This window comes from Excalfactoria chinensis, chromosome 5 (assembly GCF_039878825.1).
Source record: "Excalfactoria chinensis isolate bCotChi1 chromosome 5, bCotChi1.hap2, whole genome shotgun sequence".
Taxonomy (NCBI): Eukaryota; Metazoa; Chordata; class Aves; order Galliformes; family Phasianidae; genus Excalfactoria; species Excalfactoria chinensis.
In genome coordinates this window covers 35,833,343-35,859,910 of record NC_092829.1, presented here as the reverse complement: position 1 = coordinate 35,859,910, position 26,568 = coordinate 35,833,343, and the positions used below count along the sequence as shown (strand labels likewise).

General features: G+C 43.3%; 1 protein-coding gene across 3 annotated transcripts in view; it reads left to right on the top strand.

Moving 5' to 3' along the window:
- The window catches only part of TSPAN18 (tetraspanin 18), a 107,515-nt gene that overhangs the window by 57,120 nt on the left and 23,827 nt on the right, over positions 1–26,568 (top strand). Inside the window, exons 1-2 of one of the 3 annotated variants that reach the window (XM_072338651.1) lie at positions 23,231–23,305; positions 26,068–26,250. The exons of the other annotated variants lie outside the window; for them this stretch is intronic. Coding sequence (XP_072194752.1) covers positions 26,223–26,250 — 28 coding nt within the window. The 5' untranslated portion in view covers positions 23,231–23,305; positions 26,068–26,222. Of the gene's footprint in view, positions 1–23,230; positions 23,306–26,067; positions 26,251–26,568 lie in introns of those variants that run through there. 3 annotated transcript variants of the gene reach the window in all.

The following is a 26,568-nucleotide window of genomic DNA, read 5'->3' as shown; positions in this document are numbered from 1 at the left end:
GGCTCATGGTTTTTGGCGCTTACACGGTTGTCATTGGCCATTTGAGTTGACATGGTACAAATGCTCCTCATTGTTGCAAACTCGACCATATCAGGGCAAGTGCTTTGCCAAAGGATGATGGAGTTTGCTCATGTGCCAGGGAAGGGAGACAGAGCTGCCTTCCAGCTCCATGCTGAGCCCTGGAATGATGACATCAGCACCGTGCAAAGCGAGTGGGACTCTACATCTCTTAGGCTGAGACCTCCATAAGGATGTGTGCTTTTATTTGTGAAATAAGTGAAACTAGATACTTAGTTTAAGAGCTGTTAGAATTATTTTCCATCAGCAGAGATTTCTCAGGGAGCAGATGCGTAAGAGATGTGTATATGCATGTATTGGAAGCTTTTTTCCATTAGCTTTTGAATTAAGAGCTGGGATCAGTAAAAAGTGCTATTAAAATCAGTAGTACGTATAGTATTATCTTGTCAGAGATGTGGTGGGTTTTGGCAGTTGTTCATACACTTCCTAGCCCTGCTCCTCTCATTCTGACAGGCAGAAGCAGCTTGTTTCCTGTCTGCCTTTCTTTCTCATCTCTACAGGGATGGTAAGAGGTTGGATTTGGTTATCTTAGAGGTATTTTCCAACATAAATGATTCTGTGAATCTTTGAAGAGAGCCGGTAAGTTTTCTATTGTAGAAAGCTGTGATTAAGGTATTTTATTTTGTGCAGAAACTGGCTTTGTGAAACTTTGCATTCATTTTCAGAGAAACCTGAAGATGAAAATGGTTTTTCTTGTTTGTTTGTTTGTTTGTTTTCTGGAGGGTTTGTCTTCTTCTTCTTCTTTTCTTTTCTTTTCTTTTTTTTTTTTTTTTTTCCTGTTGCTAATCCTTTCTGTGACAAAACAGGAATAGGTAAGGGTGAAAAAAACAGGAGAAGTAATCCAGAAATTCTGTTTCCTCTAATGATAAACTACCCTCTAAAAATGTCTCTATCCCTTACTTAAAGAAAAGAAAGCAAAGTAACTGACTTTTAAACTTGAAGAATATGAAAAAAAACTTGAGCACACTGGTGCTGGACAGTTGGATGGTTCTCAGGAGCACGTGGCAGGAGCTAGAAGGTACAGATGAAATGCAGGCGTTGTGTGGCTGGATGATGCAGTGGGATAAAGTGGCAGTGCTTTGCCTGTATTTTAGCTTTAGTGCCCAGCCTGTGGAGGTCTTGAGCCAAACTGAGCTCTGTCTGCAGCTATTTCTTTCCTGAAAAAGCAGAGCACAGCACTTCTAGGAGGGGACCAACCCCCAGTAGCACATAACAAAAATAAATATGTTCCACAGTAGTTATGTTTAAGCAACACAAACTTCCTTTTTTAAAATTATTTGTGAAAGGTTTCACATCCACATATTTTCACATCCTCCAACACTCACTAGGTGTTAATTTTCAGACTTGCTGGAGCATTGGCTTGAAGTGTCAAAATACCTAAGATCTGTAATGGGCTCGGTCCTTCCTTGCTGCATGGCATAAAGCAGCCACTGAGCACAGGAGGGTAGGAGGAAGGTTCTCCTGAGAACTGCCTGTGCTGTAATTGTCATCTTGAGCCTCTTCTGGCAGCTTTCCCTGGCAGCCGTTGATGACAGGATATTGCAGTTTGTGGCTATCTGACCCCGCTCATTTTCCCAAGTTCTGCAGCAGGGCAAGTTATGGGGTTTGGGCATTCCTGCTGACTGTCCAGGTACACGTGCTGCTCTACAAATGACATATTTCAGGGTAGAATTTGTCACTGAGTCCTCAAACTGATCCATGCCATTTATAACCTTTGTGATTACGAAGTACATTTCAAGGAAGCTAAAAGTAATATTCTCAATTTAAAACTATTTCTCCAGTAAGTATTTAGACAGTGGGAAGACAGAGAATCTCTTTGTCCTTTTTTTCCCATGCTTAAGTATTCAGCTTTCAGGATGGAGCTAAATGTTTATCACAAGCTATTGGCCTGTTAGCTGAGTTGACTTTAGTGTATGGATTATGTTACTGGAAAGTGGAATCCCTTGCCAGAACTGCTTTTGCTGATCCATTTCCCTTTCCGTATCCCGATTTTGTGTTATCTGGTAGCTGCACTAGGGCCAAATTTGTACTACACTGATGAGAACCAGGAGTTGGCATTCTGCTCGTCTATCTCCTTCTGCCAAAGGCCAGTAGGCAGAAGAGTGTGTACATTTTTACTATTTACATGAGTGCAGTTTATGGTCACTTGAAACACCTGAAGATCAGCACATCAAAGCTCTGATTCTCCTAGTAGCTTAGCATGACCCCAGTGTGGATAACATTCGTTACATTCAGATCTGGTTGGAAATGAGTCACTTGCAAAACTTATATCTAAACCAGAATTCAGATGTTTCAGGCTAGCAGTATAAACCCCTATGGACACTCAATAGTGCTTTTTCTATTGATCAAGAGTAATGGAAATTGATTAGAAGTGTGGCAATCCATTTCTTTGGAGAAAAGAAAATAAGCTGTGTGTATCAGACCTATGATTCACACCTCTGTACTAGATTGTTTTTATGGAAGAAGGAAATTATGCAACTTTTTTTTTCCCAGAATCTTCTTGGAGGCTGTAAATCTTTGTGAAATCAAGTTGAAATTAAGCGAACTGTTTCAGTCAGCGAAAGGGCTATATATACATATAAGTTTGTAAACATTCAGATATTTGATTCCAAATTTTCTTTAAGGAGCACAGTTTTGTTTTAGAAATGTCCAAGCCACTCTTTTCAACGTTTAAAAACCAAAACCACATTTCCCTGTTTATACACGATCCAAATGTTTTATAAGAAGAGTTCAGTTTTGTTTTAAGAAGTGAGGGAATGTTTTTTAAAGAAGAAAGTTTCATCTCAGGTTGAACTAAACTGGACAGTTGGCGAAGAAACATCTTTGTGTTGCTTTGTTCCAGAAAACAAAATTCTTCCAGTTCAAACTGAAGCATTTTTTCCCTCCCTTCCCTTCCCCCCCCCCCTTTTTTTTTTTTTTTGGTTTCCTTTTTTGTTTTGTGGTTTTGTCACTAAAGCTACAAACTCTATTGATCATCCTGACATATTCCTTCTGATGGTGCTGGCACGGTCTCATTTTCTTGGGGTTTTTTTGCATGCTTGTGGTTCCTTGCTGGAAGAGCTTGAGTTTGTTTGGCAGGAGCATGGCACTTAGGGCTGTTCTACTGCTCCTTTTCCTGCTGCAGAGGTTGCTGTTGTCCCTGCAGGTGCAGATCACCTGTGTGCCACAGCTTTCTTTTTTCCTTCTTCCCCATTTGGCTTTGTTGAGTTGCTGAGCATTCCCAGCTGCAACCAGGGAATAAAACATGAGTGCACCTACTAAGCACTATTTTCCTTGCTAATTCCCTCTGAACATGTCCCAGTGACTGTAGCTGGGCACTGAGTTGACTGCCCTCAGCATCCGTGGTGGGCCAAGTTGGAGACCTCCAGAAGACATAGCCTGTATTCTGCCTCTCTTGTTCATGTCCCTTGCATGATGCCTTCTTCGAGAAGCAGCTCTCCCCTTCCCATCCCAAGTGATGCTATTGCTGAGGAATGTTGGATAGAGACCATTATACACATACTGGAGGTGCTGCTGGATTTGGGGTTTGGGCTTGATTTAAAAAGGAGGAGACATGGGAAGGAAATGTTGTTTTTAGTGGGGACCCAGGCCGTAGCACACTGCAGAGCTGTTTGAAAAGTGCTCAGTAGGCAGGGAGGTCTGCGGGTGCTGGGAGGGGGACTCAGCGAGCCTGCAAATGTTTCCATGCAGTGCTTGAGGCTGCTGTCCCAGGCACGTACTTTGTTAATGCTTCTGGGGAAGGCGCTTTGGGAATAATCAATCAGCGTCGCTCTGTGTTTCTTCCCTGTTGGAGCTGCTCTGTCTTGTTCTCTCGGTGCTACCCATTTTGGTTTTAATTTCTGCACAGAGGTTCGAATCATGCAGGCGGGGAAGTATTGTTGTACAGTGGGCTAAGGTCTTTGTCTCTACAGCACTAAAATGTGTGTTTGAAGTTGAAGTCCTGAAGAAGGCAGCGGTGCTGAGGTTTGCTGAATGTACTCCAAATGCTTCAGTAGTTTCCTAGATCAGGACAAAGCTGAGCTCCTCAGTGCTCTGAGCTCCCATTTGGAGCACTGGAAAGACCTTCCCTGTCAGCTCTTAAGGGTGCCACATCTCTGACCCACCACATTTCCCACCTTTCCTCTGCCTCCTTTCTGTGCCTCCTGATTCTTTGACGTAGCCAGGCTCTGCTGCAAACAGCTGCTTGTGGTTTTGCTTTTGCTGAAGTGATGCTGCAAAGGGCTTTTTTTTCCTACTTCTTCCCCCCAACCTTCCCACCTCCCCCCCAAAAAAAAAGGGCATGTAAAGGGAAAGGCTATAAAAAAGATTTATGTAACTCAAGACAGTTTTTGTACGTGTAGGAATGAAGGAATTTTGGTAGGATGACTGGCTGACATAAAAGATCAAGATAACTTTGCCTTCCCTCTGAGTGAATCAGTAGGCAAACTAATTAAAAGCCAGAAGTACACAATACCCAGACATAAGCTGACACTTCTGTAAGCAAACGTTTGTAGAGATGGTGTAATTGGATGGGCAGGACATACTGTGTTTTGCAGAGGATTTGGCCTCCTGACACTAGAGCTGCACTTCACAGCAGTAACGGGAGCTGCATACTATGAATTAATTGACTCAAGGACACCTGTATAATGTGCCCTGTAACCAGCCCCTTCTGATGTTCCATGTTAATGCTCACAAAGGAGCAAAGAAGGACCATACCTATTTTTCCTCAGGTAGATTTTGCCTGGAGAGGGCACAGGTTCAGGAACTGAGTGGTGTCTCCTGGTTGATAAATTTGGGAGGTTACTGTCGCAGGAAACGGACCTAGGTGAGAGCTTGCACAGCACTGATGAGTAAAGGAGAAAGTCACAGTTAAGCTGGAGGACAGGCCCTGACACCTTCCCAGTCAGCAATGCTGGGAAACCAGGGAACGTGCTTTCATTTTCAGAAGGTAGATAGAGTTCTTGCTTTATGCTCTGCCTTTATTTGTTAAAATGAGGATATGTAAAAGAATCCTTCCCACTGTTGAGGTCTGGGGGCACTGCAGGTGCTAACAGAGCTTTATCACTACACATAGCCTGGAGAGATGAGGGGATTAAGCCCTGGAGGCAGGGGCAGTAATCACCTGGTGCAGCTGGCCAGCTCAGGGTTTCCTTTTATTTGCTGCCATTATTATTATTTATCGTTATTATTGATAGGAGAAAAGTGCAAGCCAGCTGCTCAGTGCTGAGGTGTGAGGGCTCCCGCAGGGTGAAGCGCCCCATGCCACTTAGAAAGCCAGCCATTGTGCTGTCTCTTCAATAAGCGTTTTATTTCACACACTTGTTCTGAGCCTCCTGCTGTCGCTCACGCTACAACCGCTGACAAGTAGCCTGCCTGGCAATACAGTGTCGGAGCCGGAGAGCTGCCTTCCATCTAGCTGGGCTCTGGGAGAACAAAACGAAAAAGACAAGTGACTGTTGAATATTTGAAGCCAAGTGTTTCCTCTCAAACATGGAAATGCTCTTTGCACTTCATACACATCACTGCTTGGTGACAGCAACTGGCCACATCATGCATTATTCCTGTGTTCAGATAGGGCCAACTGTGCAGCAGGAACTTTCCCCTTGCTTCTTGATGGAGCATTTGAAAGGCTCATCGTTAGCAGTGTGTTGTTGTGTAGTACATAGACTATATAGTACGTAGCACATAGATTGTATAGTAAGCCTTTCTTATGACCTTACTAGGCACTGAGTTGGCTCTCGTGTAGCTTCCACACTGGGCTTCTAAAACATATCACAATATTCTCTGGGAGATGGAGCTCTGCAAAGTTTGTCTTGTGTGAAGACTGGCTCATTCTTGTAGCTGAAAAAGGAGAGCACCTTTTTTCCACTGCACCAATATTATAAAGCGTATTGTGTTCTAATGTTGTAACACACTGTGGTGGAAATGCTAAGTTGTGGCTTAAACCAGTGATTGAGCACCTGGTGGAAGGCAGGGCCAACTCAGGGGAGCTCAGGTGCATGCATTGCCCCTGAGTGACTGGAAGGGCTGGATATTGGCTCCCAGCCCTCATGTAAGGGTTGGCAGTGGAGGTGAGGGTTTCTTGCTGGAGTTCCCTGCTTAAGTGAGACCTTCTAAGGGTAAGCAGCTTTTTTCCTTTGTTTCTGCAGCTGCTGTGTTTGGGTTTATCCTCACTTGCTGCAGCCTAGGATTTTGCCACCCTGTTATTATTGCTGTGCTTTCCATCACACTTCAGCATTACACACACCTTGTGTTTCTATTTATGTATGTATGAAGAGTGGCAGAGGTTTGAAGGATACAGCTCACAGAGACTTCTCATGACACAGCTGTTGAAAAAACAGGCTGCAGGCTGCAATCTGTTCTGCCTTGACTCTTCTGAGTGGAAGGGAGGGAAACATTACATATTCATAGGCTCTCTGTGTGTAGAAATATACATATATACATACATGCATAAATGAAAATATGGACACAAAGCCACTGATTGTCAGCAAATTACACTATTCACAGAAGCTTAGTATCTGTTTGAAGCAGAAGGTGCAAGCCTCCTTCCTGCTCCTACTGAAGGCAGAGTTGGCTATAAAATTACTGTAAACTGGTATGGGGCTTTCTTTTCAGATTGTTGGATTTTTCCTGTCTTGACAAATGAATTTGTTGCTGTTTTATCAGTTCTTTTGTGTTGATAAAACAAAGTACGTGCAAGCTAATTGTATCAGTAAAGTACTAAGTATTAACCAGATTTTAGTATTAACATCTAAGTCTCTTAGATTAAGCAATTTACACCATAGAAATTTTACTTAAAAACAAAAGCACATCCCTTTTCCCTCCCTGTTACTTTCTGTCCGTGATGTGTTTTTGTGTTTCCTTTTGTTTCATGTAGGTGGGAGACAGTAGGGCCTCATGATTTCTGGAACAAATGAGTGAATGAGAGGAGTGGATGTGTACTCATTTCCTGCTGAAATGGAGGTTGGAGTAACGTTCTGTGATTCTGAGGTTTTGGGGAACCACATTAGCATGGAGGAACTTGAAAAGGCACTGACTGGGCAAACATGAAATTCTTAACCCCCCCCCACAGACCTGCATGAGTGACAAGACTGAGCTGAATGGTGGGAAGGTACCTTGTGCTGGGCATTATTGGGAGTGAAAGGAATTATCACTACTTAAGTACCTCTTGTATGGGAAAAAGCATAGCTCACAATACACACAAGAATAAACTGTCATGGAACTGCAACAAATTCTCATCAAAAGAGCAGTTTGAGAGAGTTGAAAGCCAGTGTTAGCTATCCCATACAACTGCATTGTCTTTCCCTAGCCAGCTTACAGTAAAAAAGTGGCGTGATAGTGATTGAATAGAACATATGCAATATTAAAATACTGAATGGAGATAAAGTACATGGTTTCAAATTTTATTTCAAGCAAATAGAGGGTGTTGGTTTTTTTTCCAGATCTCATACAACAGGTAGATCCAGGGGCTGTAGAAAACTTGAAATCTTGTCTCGTTTTATGTAGTGAATCTACTGGTTCCATATTCATTAAAGAATTTATCAGTCTGTTGAGCTTCAGATCCTTTGGGAAACTAAAAACGTGAAGCAGGCAAAAAGGCGGCGCCAGAAGAGGCATGATTGTTTTTGTAAGGTTAAACAATTAACCTCTCTTTCTTGATTCAGCATTATCCAAAATTCCAAACTGAACCTAATGAAAGAGAAATGGTACAAGATTAGTGGACTTTTAACTGCTGTCTTTCCTTCCAGCTGTAGGCCATCAAAGATGTACAAGCCTTCATTCTCTGTGGCTTTATTGAAAATGTTCACTTATCCTTCTGAGTGATGTGGAAGGGATGGGATGTTGCAGCTGAACATGGGCATGGCCTCAGAGCATTTGGCTCCTTTTTCATGACATTGCAGAGGCTTCTTTTGCCCATTACTGCTTTTTGTTGTTGTTCTTTTGAAACAATATGCTTGGAAACCAGAAAGTCTTGGATGCCTTCAGTGTGGTTTCTGTGACAATGGTGAGTTAATGTAGTGGAGACTTCGAATATGTGCATTTGGAGTTGGGTAACCTAAATTAAATTCTTTAAATATGTAAGACTCGGTATATCAGCGTATGAGAACCAAACCTACTAGCAACTCAGTAATTAGATAGAAATAATTAGGAAATGAATGCAAAATTTGAATGCGATTGTAATTTACAGGAGTGCTTGTTAAGAGAAGAGCCAGCACAAGAAATCTTGGCTCTTAGCATCACCAGGAAAAAAGCCTCTTTATTTATTTTGGCCACGTAGCAAGCAACTCCAGTGATGAGTTGCCAGAAATGACATGTCTGATTTATTGCCCACTGCAGCTTTGAGAGTGTTTGCAAGCTGAAGTATCTGCTATGGTTAAGATGATTATAACCGTGTTTAATTTTATTTTGGAGAGAGATTTGTGTGTGTGTGTGTTTATGAGTGAGTCCTGGATGCAGTTGATTTCTGTGGCTAGTTCTGGTCCTTAAGTAATGCCAGCCTGGGCTGGCAGTGGCACTGGTGCCTTCCCTGCAGCTGGGGCTGAGGCTGGTCAGCAGGAGGAGCACCCAAACACAATGCCCACTGCTTGCTCCATTGCAGCAGAGCTGTGCTATGGGGGGGACTCGTAGATCTGGCAGGGCAAAAAGTCATGTCATCTGCCTGATGTGAATTCCTGAGAAGTTAGCCGGGGTCCATGCTCCCCTACAGAAGCTTTCTGCTGTTTCTTCTATACCAGCAAGTCTGCAGCTGTTTTTGGTTACTACGTTGGAGACTATCTCTCAGCGTCCAGTTGCAGTGCTCCATGTAAGATAGTAACATCTATCTAATCGGTTGTTTTATGCACTCTTTTTTCCATAAGTTCCCAACACACACATATGTTCCAAGCACATTTCCTAACCTGTACAAAATCAGATTGCATCCCTAGATAAGAATAAGCCTTCACTGTGACAAATTCCATTTCCATACACTTTATAAGGGAAGGCTGTCTCTTTAGAGCTAAATAGAACAGATGTGAAGGTGAGCTGGGCAGTAGATTGACAAAAAGACAAAGAGATGTCAAGAAACTATGAATTATACCAAATATACCACGGAACACGTTTTGAGCTTCTGATTAAGTTATCGTACAATTTTTCTATCATTTCTGTTTCTGCTCAGGGAAAAGGGGAAAAAAATACCTAGTGAGGGCAAATTATTTCAGTTAAGATCCATCTTTTTTGTACTACCTGTATTGCCAATATAGTTTTGTGTTTCACGGGGCCCTGGAGAATATTAACTGGCTTCATGGGGAGTATCTTTACTAAATTGAGTAATAATGGAGAAAAGATAAACAAGCTCCTTATATACTGACTGCTCACTGCAGCTGGCTGATTCTCTTCTGCTCTCTGTTCCAATATCTCTGTCAGCCTGTTGGCAAGGAGCTGAAGCTGTGCCAGCCATCCAGTTAAAATACAGAGTAGCCAGAAGTTTCAATTAACTCAGGTTTTTGTGAACACTTACTGGACATTCGTTCCAGTGACTATAAAAACGTCCTGCAACTAGCTGCTTAGCATTTTGCCTTATTTTAAACCTGCTACTTTACGATACTGATCTTAAAGTGTAAGTAATTTTACAAGTGTTACTTATAACTGACTGCGTTTTCTATTTCACTGTGTGTTTTCAAATGAGCCAGAGTGGAGAGGTGATACAGAATCCTGGTTGGTTTTGGTTCCATTGCTTTTAAATGTACTTCCACTGCTTTGGGTGGTTGTAAAAAATACTATATGTGAGCACTCAAAATGCATTTAAAAAAGCAAGCCTTTGTTTAGGAAGAAACAGTCTCTACACTTAGAGCACAGCTAAAATGATTGCCGGCCCCATACCGTCCCAGCAAGAATATTCTGTTTTCCTCTTCTGGGTGTAGCTGCTTGGTTACAGAACAGTGCTTCTTGTGAACAAACCTGGCCAAGGGAAAGGGCAGGGCTTTTTCCTGCAGGCACTTTGGTCCGTCACAAAGCTGTGGGGCCGTGAGACTCTGCAGTGAGGTGGCTGCTTCAATGCTACACACAGATTTATCTTCAGAAGTGTCTGTGGGAGTATGGACCTGGGAGAGGAAGTAGTGTGGGGCCAAGTGCCGCAAAAAGCAGTGCCTGTGTGGGGAGGGCACGGCCTGGGGCTGAGTGATGCTCCCTTTGGATTAAAGGAGCTGAGAAGGGAATGGCACAGGGCTTGGTGCCTTAGAAACACAGCTGGCTCTGTCACCCTCACAGGCAGTGGACACATCTCGAGTCTCTGCCTTCTGTGTTTTCTATTCCTTGCTTTCCTGAACAGTAATCCCCCAAGCTCATCTGAAAAATTGTGATGGTAAAATGAGGAGGCAGGAAGATTTATTGAAAATCTTAGTCTGAATGGAGCTGCATTAATAAGACAGCATACCCGATTAAAAAAGACCTCAACATGCTGGAAAATAAATCCCACTGAGTGCTCAGCATCCTGCCTGAGTCACTAATTCCCCAGGGCAGCAAGTAAAGCAAGGAAAGCAGTTGTTTTTATGTAACAAAGCCAAAACATGTCCACTTCTGATGTGAGTCCTGGGGGACGCGTCTCTTCAGAAATGCAATATGAGTTGGTGTCGGTTAGCAGACAAATACACTAATTGATTTTTTTTTTTTCCTCATCCTTTAGACAAGCACCTACTAATTTCAGTGGGAGTTCTGCCCGCATGCATTTTGTGGCTGGAGCTGTCCCAGAGGACAGAGGATTGTTAACACTGGGGCATGGGGAGGGTTTGGATGGGTGAGTCAGATTTTCCACAGTTCCAGCTCTTGCTCCAGCACTGAGCACCAGCAGGACTGTATCCTGTTTCTTCCTCCTGTGTGGCTTCTGCATGGGATCTCCCCACAACTCCTGATGCTTCTTGCCCTCTGCAACATCCCCACAGAAAGGCTTCAGCACTGCAAGGTTTCTACTAATAATATCTGCAGCTCGTGAGGGAAACAGCAGAGCATTCCTCTGGCTCTCAGAGGCTTTGTAAATACTTGCCCAACTAAAGACAGCTTACAACTCTACTCTGCTTCAGAATCTCACAGATCTGATGGAAACTCTCAGCTTATGATGGGATGAGAGAGGAGACTGCTAATGCTTTGAAATGAGCTGCTGTGGGGCTGAGGGCTTCAGCCAGGAGCACTGCAGAAGGTGCATGATTGTTGCTGTTCTGATGATGGCAGATGATTTTGCTTTTTCTCATTTACAGTTTTAATGGTTTGCTAATGTCTGATCTAGGAATATTGTATAGCCTATCAAACAGGTGTTGTGTAATGGCATTAGTAAGGGTAATTGAGGTTGTTGTGATAATCTTATTTGCTCTTCAGTTTGTTAATTGAAAGTGACTTATCTTAATATGTGACAGAGAAGAAAGTTGCTCCTCTGTGCTTCCTGGACATCTCAAAGGGAGAGAGAAAGTGTCAGTCTGTACTGGTCTTGTGTTACCATGAGGGCTGTAACAGCAGTGAGCATCTGGAAGTGAGTCAGTGTAGTATGTGTCAGGCTTTGTGTGTCCATGTTTCCTTTTCATATAAATAACAGTGTGTGCTGTTACTCATGACTCTGTGTGTCTCCTGCTGCAAGACTCAGTGTGTCAGTCTGTGTGATGTGTGCAGTTGTTTCAGGGGCCTTCATGGGAAAAGATGGAAATGAGAGACATCCGGGCTCTGGGTGCTTAACCCTGCAGAAGAAACTTGGCATTTTGTCTCCCATCAGCATTTGCTCATCACTGCAATTAACATTAATTATGGAGGTACTTGTGTGAACACCCCGTTAACCCTAATTAGAGTTAATGGAAGATACATGTGGATGTTAACGGACAAGAGAGAACCAAGCTTTCATTTCGAAGGTTAAATGTTCAGTAGCTCCCTCTTACACATGTCAACCTTCTATAATCACAGTCAGACTTATGCAAAAACAGAACAGATTCACCTTCCCCCTCCCCCCCCCCCCCACCAATTATAGCCATGTCACACTATATTTTTTGTTAAATTAAGGAGAAAACAATGATGTGGCAGTGCCTTCAGTTACCATTACTAATGTAATTATACTAACTCTTCCCCATTCGTAGTGCATATTCTCAGAGTCAGACTTCCTTAGCTGGTACTCTGATGTCCCTTTTGCTGTCCTGCTAACAGATGCTGGTAGTCAGAGGAGCCGGTGGGACTTAGCTTTGTTTAGAACATCTTATGAGAAGGAGGCCTCAGCTCTTGTGCAGGTCATGTAATACTCAAGGTCTGTAAGGTTCTCTTCACAGAGGTATTACTTGAAGCTGGAAGGGCAAGAGGACTTTCTTCTTGCTTGCACTTGCTCATTAGCTGTCTTTGGTATTTTGAAAACCTCTGTCAGTGAAGAGTTAAGGCTGCAAAATGCATTCAACTTTGCAGGTGCTTCTTTCTGTGCAGCAATCCCAAGTATAAGAACTTGGCTTAGGTCTTGGATTTGCCCATTTCTGGAAGAGCTCATTGCTGCCTGGGGTTCTAACAGCTGACATTGTGGACTGACAGGCTGCCTAGGGGCTGGTGAGGGCATGACAGAGTGCTTGACCTTCGGGCTTGATGTGAAGTTGGCCTCTGCTTGCATTTTACCCTAAGAATGAACTCAAGGAAGATTGGTAGGTCATGATTTATCCATTTTTTTAAAGTATATCCTGTTAATCACAGAATCACGGTTGATGTTTTCATGTAGTTTTTTCATTTGTCATTACAAGTGCATATTCTATTTTGTGGTGGCTGAGGAATCTGTTAAGCTTTGTAATTAATGGTAGATGTCTAGTTTAATGTGTAAAGTAATGCTTTTGCAGGTCAGATCTAAGTGGGCCTTTTTTCCTCTTCCTTTTTTTGTTCATGGGTGTATTTTTTTAATGGCTGTGTAAAGCTCAAAGTGCCCGAGTTTAAACAGACGGGAGCAAAAGGCTTTTGATTGTATTTTGTGCTGGGATTTGGAGTAAGCTGCGTTGGTTTGAGAGCTCAAACTGTACATTGTTTGAAGAGGGCAGATGCTAAGAAACTTTGTCCTATGCTGTGCAGGGTTGCTAATTTAGATCTTCCTGCGTAGTTAGAGCATCAAAATCCCCTACTGCGGCATAGCTTATCCTAGCTTATGGAAAGGACAGTTTTTTTCTGGTGTATCTACATTTAGATCTTTTAACAAAAAAATTACATCATCTTTCAAAAGGCAAATGCCCCCATATTTTAAATATTCTCTTAAAACACTCACTAAGCCTTTAGTTGCAGTAAGATCCTGGAAAGGGAATGTAGTCATGACATACCTTCTTACATATATATTTCAACTAGAAAAATGTGGCCTCCTTTGGAGGAGAAGCTGATTGATCAGACCACAGTCTGGTTGTGGGATTGGGAAAGTGAAATGGGTTCTGAACAAAGATAACTCAAACACATTGAGGTTAAAGACACTTTGCTCCAGGCAAATTCCTTTGTTTTTATAAGCTGCTACATCTAGGCTATAAAATGGGGGTCTCCAAACAAAGCTAAGGTAGTAACCACAAGTGGTGCTTAAAACCAACCTCATGAACTGAATCCTGCATTCAGTTTCTTCAAAATAAAGAAGGGATGTGTGAGGTAAATTCCTCCTTATCTCGTCTATGATTCCTGCAAAAGTATAATACCACTAGAAGCAGAGACCTTGGCCAAACCATTGCACAGCTGACATCCTAATTAAAATCAGTTTGTTTTGTAGGTTAATTGCTGATGCTGTATCCACCCATGTGGTCATTTTTTCCCCGAATGAGATCTGACATTAGAAAAATATCCTGCCCTCTAATTAATTTGGTTTAAAAAAAATCTGTCACCCAAGCAGTAGTCCAGCTGAAAGGACTAATTTTGGAATCACTGAGCCAACGGTAAAGATTAAGTGGAGGTAAAGTCATTGTTCCAGGTGTTTGGTACAGGCTTTAGCAGTATTACACTGACTTACAGGAATGAATCCCCCCAGTCTGTACTGATAGCTTCTGTAGTTATCCGGTCACCTCTGACTTTGCTAGGAGGATATCCTGGCTATTCCCCCAAAATGCTTTGGAGCATTACTCACTTCTAATCCTCCAAGATAGCAGGGAAAGTGGCAGATAAGTATTAGCTGAGAAACTTGAGCTGTTTTGACCAATGATAGTGGAAAAATAAGATGTTATTAAGATGTCATCTCACCAAAGATTGAATTTCAGGAGCTGATGTTTCTGTACAGGATATGTGAAGTGCTTAAATGTGGGCTTGCTTGGCATCCACTTTTATTCTTTCATTCATACTTTTTGACTCAGAGATTTTTGGATGCTTCTGAGCAAAGTCACGTTTGCTGAATTTGCTAGCTTTCATGCAAAAATCAGAGCAAAAATATTGTATTAGATATATAGTGCAGATACCTGTGTCAAGCAGTGTATTTGCAGAAGAGAGGGAAAGTTAGGAAATAAAAGGAAAAAATGGAGCACTAGAGCAAGGGGCTGCAGAAGCTGCATGGAACACTTGCTGAGTACTTGGAACAAAGGCAGGCGGGCTTACTGAGTCTCCTACCTGCATGTAAAGGGAAGGCAGTCACGGGGCTTCATAAGGGGCTCTCACACTATAATATGTAAAGCGCACAATGCTGAAGTGGTATTAATGACACAAGGTGGTTCGTGTATCATCAGACATGCAAGATGGTGACCACAGGTCATGCTTTGAAATTTGTCATAATTTATCTCTAAATGCAGCAAAACTCCACAATATTTTCAGAAAGATTCCTCTCCCCATGCTGACAGCAGTGATGGGTGAGGAGGCCATTAAATGCTGTATTGCTCCAGACTTGTGGGTGCAGAGCTCAGAGTAGCATCAGGCTAACCAGGATCATGCCCCAAGACATCCGATTGGCCATGTTAGGCATTGCTTGGACATCTACTGCTCCCAATGTCTCAACCTAAACTTGGTCTGCTTTGGCTTTTTGCCCTCCAAACATACCAGTGATACTTAGAAAAATATATTGGTTTTGGCTGGAAGGGAGCATTGCTTTCAAATGTCATGCTGATCAAGAGAAAGAGGCACAGCTGAGGTGGAATATAGTCAGCTTCAGCCATCGAAAGCTGGTGTGATTTTGCAGACAGAATTCAGACCAATCCTGACTGACGTGGAGGTTAGCTGGCAGAGTTCTGTCCCTTGCAGGAGATCTGGTTTTGTCAATATGTTCTGTTCGTTGTTCTCCCTGAAAAGATTACCAAGTCTTTGTAAAAATAGGAATTGCTGGACCAGATCCAACTCTGTTCTTGCTTCTTTGGGTGTGAATGGCAAGGCACTCTGCTGCCCAGCCACAGAGTGGATTTTGTGTTGTTTGGAGACCATGTGAGCTTCCTCATGGTTGGCGTTTCAGATCCTGCCTTCATCATTCACTGGTACATTTGGAATTAATTCAGCCCCTTGATTTGGGCTAGAGGAAATTTTATGTCTTCAGTTACTTACTCCTGACAGGTGAAATATTAACAAAGGCTGAGTAAAAGAAAATTCATCAGCATCCTGAGTATTTCCACGTTTAAATTTGCTGTTTCATTTTTGAATGAGTCCTTATGACACCCTGTCAGTGCACGCCAATTCTTACATATAGGGATGATTGATGGTGCTTCAGGTTTTGCCCCAGGCTATTCCCAACATCTTGCAAATGGTTCTGTAGAGAAGTTTCCTCTGCTGCCTTTGTGTGCTATTCTGATTACAATGGAGCTAAAACCGTGCTGGCCCTGAACCACTTCAATACAAGAGATACAATCCTTTCTCCCCAGAGCTCACAAACGTTAAAACAAAGCCTGCCTGGGGAGACTTTTTGGCACTGTATTAAATATCCTTGCTGAGAAATGTTTTCTTACAATTAAGGCTTTCCTAATAGGCACCGTGGGTAGTATCAACACAAAGCTATCTTTATTTCATCATCTGACCTGCCTTAACCCCAGCCAGTCTCCCGGAGATGCAGAAAAGGTCTGTTCCACACAGAGGTCTTGTCTTTCAGGCAACACAGAAGTGCTTACTTAGAGGATGAGCTCTCTAAGAGCAGATGTGATACTTAGCACGGCTGAAATCTGCCCCACGGTGCAGGCTGCCTGGAAGCCCTGCATCCGCTCCCTCAGCACTCAGGCTGCACTCCTTGTGCGCCAGAGGACTCACTCCCCACATCTCTCCACTTAAGCTCCCTGCTGATACACCGTGCTCAGGGATTAAGGGTATTTTGGGAAAGCATACATATTGTACGCAATGTTCTTTTCCCAAAGGGGAAATAAGGGTGTGCTCTTCTAACTGTTTTGCAAATGTGCAATATTTGACCCAGAACCATAATATGAAGATGAACTCTCAGATTTTACTGTGTTTTTCTCACCTGAAACATTCTTTTTATTCTTTTCCTGATGACATTTTTAAGTCTGTCAGCAATGTGAGTGGGATTTAGATCAGGCTCTGAGCAGTTAAGTGTTAAGGATAAGGCTATAGTGGAGAAAGCATTACAGGTGACAAAAGAAACAAGCTCCCTGTTACCCTCACCTTAGGGAAGCAAAGCCACAATGCAGTGGAGAAAAATGATTGATTTTAAAGAAGGTGGCAATCAAAATGGATTACTGTGAGCCACAAGGCCTTCACCTTTCAAAGAGATAGATGTCCTGCCTAGCTTACTGCAGGTTCAAACAGATGCCTTGTAACCAGAGTGGGCTGTCAAGGCGTCCCGCTAGCTGCCCAGGGACATGCACTGACTGCTCATCATGTTGGGTGTCAGCAGAAGAGGTTGGGTTAGGCTCCTTTGATTCCCTAATCCCCAGAAGAGCTGGGGTGAGTGGACCAGGCCTGGGTGGCCACATTCCCCAACGCCTGCATGGGGGCAGCGGAGTAGATGGCTCTGATGTGGCACTCAGCTCTGTCAGGCAGGTGGGCACCCAGCACCTCCTGAACAAACACATACAGAGTTCCATAAAGGCTGTAATCAAAGGAGCTTTTTATTATCTCTCGCTTTTTAATTCGTGCTGAATAGGTTCATTTGTAAGCTTATTATGACTTAAGAGACAGAAGCTATTAGGGTGATCATTAGCCGCCTGTGCAAACAGCAAGTAAAACCATGACATGTTCCAGAATAACCCCTCTTTTTAATGGTCATGCTTTCAAATGCATTAGCAATAACCAGCCACCTCTCTTTTGTGTTACCTTTGCCACAAGTTAAGGACAAAGGAGAAGAAGGAAGACAATGAGCCACACGCTTTCAGAATAAGTTGAGATGGAAAGAAAAATGAGGTGTTATGAGAGCAGCGCATTCACCAGCATGACACTGTGCATCTTGATGCAGTATCTGTTATCCATTGGGAAAGCAAAAGCAGCTGGGATCCAGCCTGCACGCCTTGGCTAGACCTTGCTTAGTCCTGCCCCCCCTCCTCTGCTCCCAACCCCCCCCCCCCCCATCTGAGCTGTTCAGTTGGGAGGGCTGCTTCTGAGGGAAGGGAGAGCAGCTACAGACACATATGCCAAGATTATGGGATTCATTAACTAGCACTGATTTTCCCGTAGATCAGCTGAGACTCTCCTGTGGACTGTGGTTGTGGTTCTCCCTCTGCTCCTTCACCTTCTTATTCGGTGGATGGTTGTGTGTTCATACCTTAATCAGAACAAGTGTGCTTGAGATTGCTTGTGTTGACCTTTAACGCCATGTTAGCTGTGATTTTATGTCCTGGAGTAAGTTAAAGGTACAAAGGTACTGATTAAGTGAAACTAAGTTTAGATTTACACATGCAATATGTGGCATGCGTATCGGTTTGGCTCTAAGCAGAATGATTTAAATTCCACGTCAGCCTCTCTTTGCCTAGGCTGTTTCTCACCACCTCTGTTGCATTCAAGTTTTACTTAAAATATAGCCCCTATACCTTGTGAGATTTATTTAGTCCCTAAAGAACTACATCACTTTGAGTCGTGAGCTCTGTGGGCTCAAGAATTTCCTATTGTGTATAGAATTCATGGCACTTTGAGATGTGTTTTTCTTATTGTTAACAGGATTGAAAAGATGACCAGAATCCGATAAATAATGCCACTTCTCAGATTTCTGGCAGTTTTGTTTCATTTAGAATTCTTGAGATCCTTCATTTATGATAGGCTGCTTTTACAGGATGTTTCTCCTAAACTTTGATTTTCTAAACTGCCTAAACCTGGCAAAGCTGTTTTGTTTTAGCATCTGTGTAGGCAGATGGAACAAAGAGATTATCATTATTATTATTATCATGATTTTGTAAGATAGCTGATGCATTCTGTTCTGTTTGGGGTTTTTAAAAAGTAATTAAGATTACTGGGCCCCCATTTAAAAGGTGTTAAAGGGTTAGGGGTATTTTTCCCACCTTTTCCTTACAAAAACAAAATGAACAAAAAAGAACCCACTTCTCTGGAGCTCTGTTCTGCATTAAAACAGATGATAAAAGCAGGGGTTTTCAAATTGCCTTGCCCACAGGCCATTGCCTATGCCCCACAATGCTGCTCTGAGTCTGCTGCTGTTCCTTGCCAAGGAGAGATCATTATCATCTGTTTGATAGGGCAAGGCCTTGTGGCTCATGGTGATCCATTTTGATTGCCTCCTTACTTTAAAATCATTCGTTTTTCTCCTCTGCATTTTTTCCCTTAAGTCTGCAAAGTATCCGAGAACTTCTTAAAATGTTGGGTATTGTGGTCTGAAGAGGACGAGGTTGCCACAGCAACTGTCCAGTGTTTCTGAGATCTATTCCTGCATCTTTCCTAACAATCACGAATGTCACAGGCTGCCAAGCCACTTGCTGCAAACAAAGCATGGCTATAGAAGAAGAGAATGGAAAAGAGCACAAAGAAGCTAGCTGGTGGTTGTTAAGGTGAGATTTGTCAAGCTACAGGAAGAAGTGGCAGGCGTTTATGCTTTATGTTTAGTGCCCTAACTGTCTGGAGTGCTGTGCAAATGTCTGGAGAATCTCAACACTTGGCAGCACCTGATGTGACAGTAATGTCACTCAGCTTGTGATGCCACTGCATGACCCACTCTGTGGGTGACATTTATTTCGTTTATTCCATCCTAGAGGGAAATATTTGCAGATATAGGAGGCCAGTTATCTACCTCCCTTTTTGTATGCTAAGTAAGCTTCTCTGTGGGACAGAAAATGCCTTGCAAGGAGTGGAAGTTGTCAACCAGAAACAATCAGCCTTTTCCTGGGTCTCAGAATGGACTGGGGAGCAGCATGCTGTGTGTTGGCTCAAGAAGTCAAGCACATCCATTCCCCTTCTAGCCTTGGTTTTCTTATCTCATGAACAGAGTTAATATTATTATGTTATCAGCGCATATAATCTTTGGGTTATCTGTTTAGAAAGACAATCTGTTCCATATGGTTCTGTTGTCCTGTGGTTAATATGAGGGAAAGTACACCTGTGAGCTATCTTTTTTTCTTTGAGGAACAGAACTTAAAAGAGTTGCAAGCAATAAGCTGCATTGGTTCTGTACACAGATCTTCTTAGAGTGGCTGATGCCTGTGTGAAAAAGACTGTATGAAAGAGCCAGACGCAATTATCTATTAAACTTGGCTTGGGAAGGAGCCAAAGTGAGCAGTTCATGTTTCGAATAGTGCTGTAAGCACATTTCCACTAAATGGAGTGGGGTGGCTTGTGGCCTCATGCTCTGCTGGTACTTCAGACACGTGCATGAGCGCTTTTCCAATGTTACAACGTTTAGGAGACTATGTTCCACTCTGGGATTTCTGCCTTTCCATCTGGAATGTTTGCATACGTGTGGGAGATTTTACCACCATATGATTTCATGTAGTCTGTGCACAAAACCCGCAAAGTTGTAAATACAAAACTTAACTGCTAAGTGTTGTATTATTGTTCTTGTTGGGAAGCTGGTGTTATTTATATGAAGCTTTAAGGGCTTCAGTCCGACTCTCTTTGTCCTCTTCTGTGTGACTAGTGTGCTCTTAAGCACAGCTGCTTTGTGATTGAAATGTCTTCATTAAAAACAGACAGACAAGGATCAGGGGGAACATGGTCCAGTTGTATAGAGAACTTTGCTTGGTAATGAGACTTAGGGTGGTTGTAGCAGCAGCTCAGATTCATATAAACACCATCCCCAGCCACATATGATTTTAGCATTATAAAAGCCAATGAAGTTATTGTTTTAAGATATAAAATGCCCCTAAGGGCCTTGCTTGCTCAACTGTACTGAGGAATTAAATGCTCTCAGGCAGTGCAACAACCTAATTCACTGTAGTGTTGCAAGGCAAGGTAGTCATCGCTGGTAAATGGGCCCGTATTACAGTGACATTAGCATTTTAATGCAACTAAGGAGGAGGTAGATTGACTGTAATTTAGTATCTAGTTGCATGGCCTTGTGCAGGTCCCCTCATCGCTGCTCCACAGGGGCCGATTATAGTTGCACAGTGCACTTTGGGATCTAATTGGATTTACATGCAGTAATGGAGTCGTGTCACAGCAGTGACTTTGCTATGTAAGCACTATGAAATTCCAGTACAACTAGTTATTTATATAGAAGCCATTAGTTACAGGATAATACATGGGACTGACAGATTGTGCCAAGCTCTAGTTCAGGAATGACAAATGTTTTACCTTTTTCTGAAGCTGTTGCATTGGACTAATGTGAGACAGAGTCTGCTGCCACAGAGATGTTTAACCTTACACTTCAGGATAAAGGTTGTGACCTGCTGGGAGATGCAGCAGGATGCAACTTCTGCCTTCAGCTCCCCTTTGGCTGGGTATGTGGACTGGCATATGTTTCTGTTTCCTAGATCCTGCAGATGTGGTGAGCAAAGGGGGCTGGCAATAGCTAGGGGCACTAAATAAACCACGACACCCTTAAGCTCTTCTGGTGGTCTTTCTGCACCAGTTAACATGAAGGAGACTGGATTTCTCTCCAAAACCAGTCAGATGTTTCTCCACAATCCACTGCTCATTTCTTTCTTTCTCGTACAGCTGCCTGCAGACTCAATCAGCTGCTTTTTGCCTCCTGTTTCTTTGCTCTGGCTCTTCATCTCTGCCAAACTGCAGAGACCAGCAAGAGCCTCAAGCTGAGCTGCTTTTCCTTCATCAACACACTATCTCCACGAAGAGCTGCTCTGCAAGCAGTGAATGCAAGAAGTCAGTGCTGGCATGGAGCTAGCTACAGTGGATGATGACACGGGCAGGGTGACAAGGACAGTGTGCTAGACACAGCTGCTCAGCAGCTGAGGCAAACCCCGAGGAAGGAGGCTTGGCCTATACTGTAGCTCCAGCTTCCACTGTTTCCCCAGTGACTGTAATTAGAGGCATCAGCTTGCTCGAGTCACAATTAGGCATGGTGGTTTTGCACTTTCTGCAGTTCTCCCTAATAACAAAATCGTAGCTATTAACCAAAGTGAGTCTGTTTGGCACGGACTTCCTCCCCTTTAGGGCTGCAGAGTAAGATTGAGTATTGCTATTGTTTGGCACCAAACGTGCTCTTTCATCCCTTCTGACACAGCACCTGCTGGTGCCTCTGAAGCATTCAGGCTCTTCCTCTCTGTGGTGCTGTAATTTCTTTTAAAATATTGTGACTTAAGGGGAATAAAAAAAAATAAGTTTCTCTCCCACACAGACCTTTGAGGGCTTGTATGGATGTAATTATATGCACACGCAGTAGAGGCAGGAATCCCATCATCCTGGCGATTTTCCTAATGATAGGTTTCTATAGCACAGTGCCATTTCTGCTTTAAAGTTAGAGGCATCTTCTCCTGGCAGCAGCTGTCCTGGGGTAAAGGCATCATGGGATAGAACAGCTGGAGAAATTGTCTCTCAGCTGCATGTGCAAAGCTGAAGACAAAGCATTCCCCACACACAAAAGAAAAAGATAAAAAGGTGAGGGTGGGCTCTGTGTGCCGGAAGGGGAGCTCACCACTGTGTGGCAGTGATGGCAGCTCATGTTCTGTCTGTAGCTTCTGCAGGCCACCCTCTGGAGGTTTACATGCATGCTGCAGCCAGCTTGTGTGGTTGCATGACGTGTTCTGACAATGCACTGACCCCCAAACATGGTACCGTTTTGGGGCTCATCTGGTAGCGCAGTGGATGTGTGGCTCAGCTGCTGGCAGTACCCTAAATACTTTGCAGCAGGGCAATTGGTTGAGACTGTTTGCATATCTCCATGTTTCCAAATGGGAGCCATCCTCACTGTTGTTCAGGGACTAGCTCCAGGGTGACAGAGGAAGGACATAAAATAAGAGGGATTAACATAAAACAAAAAGGCTATGAATATTCATTATATGTTTTATACTGTACTAGTTTCAGCCACCTCGGAACATTTTGTTTGCTTTCTGCCAACAGCAAGCTATAGACTTCTACTCACAGAAGTCTTCACTGGAGGCAGTTTTCAAAGGCAGGTTCACAAATGTTTGTGGGAAACAGATGTTAAATACACCCGTTCCAGAGATCATGCTGAAATTCTGGCATGCTTACACCACAAGGGAGGAGAAAGAGACCCAAATGCCTTATTGATCAGTTTGGAATATGTGAGAGTACTCCTGAACAGTCCGAGGAGGATGAACCAGAACCCTTATTGCACATTGGGCCCTTGTGACCTGAGGTGCTGATGCTGCACTGCCTGCAGACCTGGTAGTGGCACTGGGGCAGGTAGAAGAGCAGACAAGGGGCTGGCAGGGCAGGCAGTGCTTCAGCTTCTCTGTTCCTCTCTCACTGTTCTCAGAAGGTGGGAGAAAGCTGTTTGCTTAGCTTTGTGCAGGAGGTGGCTAGGGAGGCACCCAGCATCTCTGGCTGTTGCTTCTCATGGGCCTCCCGGAAACGCATCCCATTCCCTTCCTCTGCCTTTTCCATTTTCCCAGTAAATGGGCTGTAAAGTCACAGCAGATTAAAGTTTGTCTAAACCTCCTATGAAATATTGAAGGTGCAGCTGTGATTAATCTAGTGCTGTTGTGGTATGAAGTGCATACGTAATGGCACTATGGATTTACGTGTGGTCTGTGGGCATTAAAAACACCCCAAAGGTTGTTAGAAAGATTCTGAGGAATCAGATCCCTCGCTGGGTATTAAAAGCTCTTCATTAGTGCTAATGTACACTAAATTAAGATGGTTAATTAAGACGGCGGTGTGTTTTAATAAGTTATGTATTTAACACGACTGTATTTTATTGAATTCTGCAGTAATTGCGTGTTTTTCTCTTCCAGGCGACAGAGAGATATATGGGATGCATAGGCAATTAAAGACTAGAAAAGTCTGTGTGCTTCAAGTCCTGAGATTTGCTAAGGTGAAAAGATGCTTTTCTGCATCTCAAATGCTCTCTCTGTTTCTGTCAGGGCTGATTTGATGTAACTGTAGCATGCAGGAGAGGAATAAGAAATGCATAGCTCACCTGCTGTCAGGTGAAGTCACCTGTGAGGTGTCGCGCAGCAGGTCATCCCCCTTCAGTCTCCTAGTTATAAATCTGCTCCTGTTTCTGTTCTATCAACAGTGATATTCTACTGGAAGGAGCCATCTGTTAGACAAGCTTTTTTAGCAGAACCCAACCACTTTTGTTTAAAAGGAATTACATACTGCTCGCCAGTGGTGAACATAGAAATCCCCGTGGAAGAAGGCTGCACTTTGAAGGCAGGCAAGCATGCTGAGCCTTCAAGCCAAGAGGAGTTGCTGAGGAAAGGATGCAGTAGAGCAAAGCCAGACCGTGGCATTCCTTCACCACAGGTGAACCTGAGAGCTCCAGAGATGTTTCTAGTGACATCTCCACTGGGACAGTCCCTGGGAATTGATATGGAAGAGAGCCTGGACCATGTTTTCTAATTCCTTTAAAGGCTGTCTGGCAGTGATTCTGGAGAGCTTCAACAAATATGTCTTCTACTATTACTTGGTTGCATTGCATGTGAACGTAGGAGTAGGTGTAAGTTAGCACCATTTGCTCTTCAAGCCATTGGCTAGTATTTTGTGCAGCAGATACAGTTTTGATACAGCAGAACTGCCCAGGGAGACTGGAGAGTCTCAGTCCTTGCAGGTACTCTGGACTTAACAAAATGCAACCCTGAGCAGTCTGTTCAAACTTTAGACTTGGATCGGACCTTGAAATTGGCACAGGCTGGGGTCCGTGAGTGTTTCTATTCGGTACATCTGGAGATATCAAACCTACATTTTTCTGTGAGTCTGTCTTCACAGTAAAGGTGAAGGTGCAATTGAAGTGAAACCACAGGTTTCAGTCCTGTGTGAAAGGGATGTGGGAGTAGAGGAGAATGTCAATGATATCAAGGAGAAACGTGTAAACAGTTTTTGGGAGAGTGGTTGAGCAGCTGCCTTTAGATATGTGAAGTTCAAGGTATGGCTTCAAGGCATGCAAAAATGAATGTCAGAAGGAAGGAAACAAATGGTGGCTGGAGAACAAAAAAATTGCATTGCCTTGAAAACCTAGACTGTATTCCTAACTGATGAGAGCAGCTGGGGTATGTTTCATGGCCGTGCTGCTGGGGTGTTTTAGCCTCCTCATCATTTTCCAAGATAAAATTCGTACTAGGGGGAAAATGTTGAATAAGCTGCCTAAGAGAAAGTGGAACATTTATAGCTACATTTCAGACAAAAACAAATGCATCTCATATGTCTCACAGATCTGAGATGGGACAAGCCAGGGAAAGCATCTGTCAGCCGCTGTCTTCTGCAGTTCTGACTGTTAATGTTTGCTTAGCATTAAATGTCTCTTGCAGAGGAGAACTTAATCTGTCACAAATTTGAGGCCTGAAGGAGGGAAGATATTTTTAAAGGGTAGATTAAGATGTATGCGTTCAGATTTTATCTTGCTTGCACCAATGTGCAGCAGGAGGAACAAAAAATTTTACTTCTTGTGTGTGTGACTGAGAAGTGGGAGGCAATGCATCTCTTGGGTCAGAATTGTCCTTTTGTGTCAGTTATTTTCTTTCAGCTTGTGATTAGTGACTTCATGTAACGTGGTTTAATAATTACATTAGTTGTAAGGAATAATATTTGCGTTTTGCTTGAGTTTGTTTGTAAATAACATTAGCTATAGAGTATTCCAAGTCTAAAGCACTAAGCATATGTGAACTAGGTGGTAATGTATTTCAGATTTGTTGGAGTGCTTCCACTCTGACTTGAAATGGTTTTAAGTCCTATGTAAGAACCAGATCATGCTCCTGGTTAATGTCCCCTGTCACCCAGATGGTGAGCATTTATGTGCTGTTTGTGCCCAGAATAAATTGGATGGGGTGCATCATGCTGCTCTGTGCAGGTGCCCCCAGGCTGTAGGTACTGAGGCAGTCACTCAAGGTTGTATTTATTTGTTGCTCTGCTGTGTGGAGCCTGATAGTTTTAGAAATTACAAATCTGAGCCCAGAAGCAGCACTGGTAAAAATTTATGACCCAGACGAACAAGGGAGCCCTCACTACTCAAAGCCAAGTGTGTATTTGTTTCTGGTGCTCCTGTATGACTGTGACTGCATGGCCATGCTGGCTCTGGCAGACATCTTTTCAAGACCTGATTGCTCAATCTAGAAAACATTTTTACATACCCAGTATGGAAAGGAGCAACGCAAGAAATGGTAGCTTGTCTTTGAAAAGACACATGAGTAGAAGCTGTTCCAAGAGAGCTCATCTTGCAGAGGAAGCAGACCCAGACATGGATAGTGAATCAAGGCAGGAATGTGATTTATCAACTCTGCCAAGTGTCGGGACAGGGTTAGACTCAGGAGTTGCTGTTTTCTAATGTGGGTGCCTCTGCAGTGAGGTGAGTGCGCATGACAGAGTGACATGATACAGCTGAATTAGTTTCCTATTTATCTTGTCTGTTTGTGCATTTTTTGCCTAGGACAACTATGATATATATCATGTGTGGGCACTCAAGGCTGCAGGCCTTAGAAGTTTCTCTGATAATTTCCAGGCTGTGGCTGTTAGAGTATGATTTAGCCATCCTTTGTTTTACTGGAGCATAATCTTTGTGCGATGATGGGAACTTCTCTGAGTGACACTAATTCTGGGGATCTTGAAGTATCAGTAAACTATAAATCTATTTTTTCATAGCCTCTTTGCCATATTGTCCAAGTTCATGAGCCTGGGGAACTGGAGGCTTACCTTTTCCATGAAACTGAGCAGTTCCCTCCTTGCCTCCTGACCCTTCTATATCACAAGATCTCCTCTTTCTGGAAGATTGGCAGATGTGGCTTTAAAGCGAAAGGATGATGTGGGCACCTCCTCCAGGCCCAAGTAAGAGCTCTGTACCCCACTCTATCTCCTGTGTTCACAGCTGGGCTCTGAGTCTCACTGGGTAGAACAGTTGGATGTAGGAAGTATAAGGAAACAAATGTTGAAGAGGAAAATATTGCCTTTGTTCTCAGGTTCCAATTCCAATTGGTGTTCTTCCAGAAATAAGGTGGACTGTAGAACTGGCTTTTTGGATGCACTTGAGGATTCCTCTCACAAAGGGGCTTCCCAGGCAGCCCCAGGCCAGCGAAGGCACATTGCAATGCTGTCCCAGGCAAGCACTGGTGCTGCAGAGGAGCAGTTACACATGTAACTGTATAT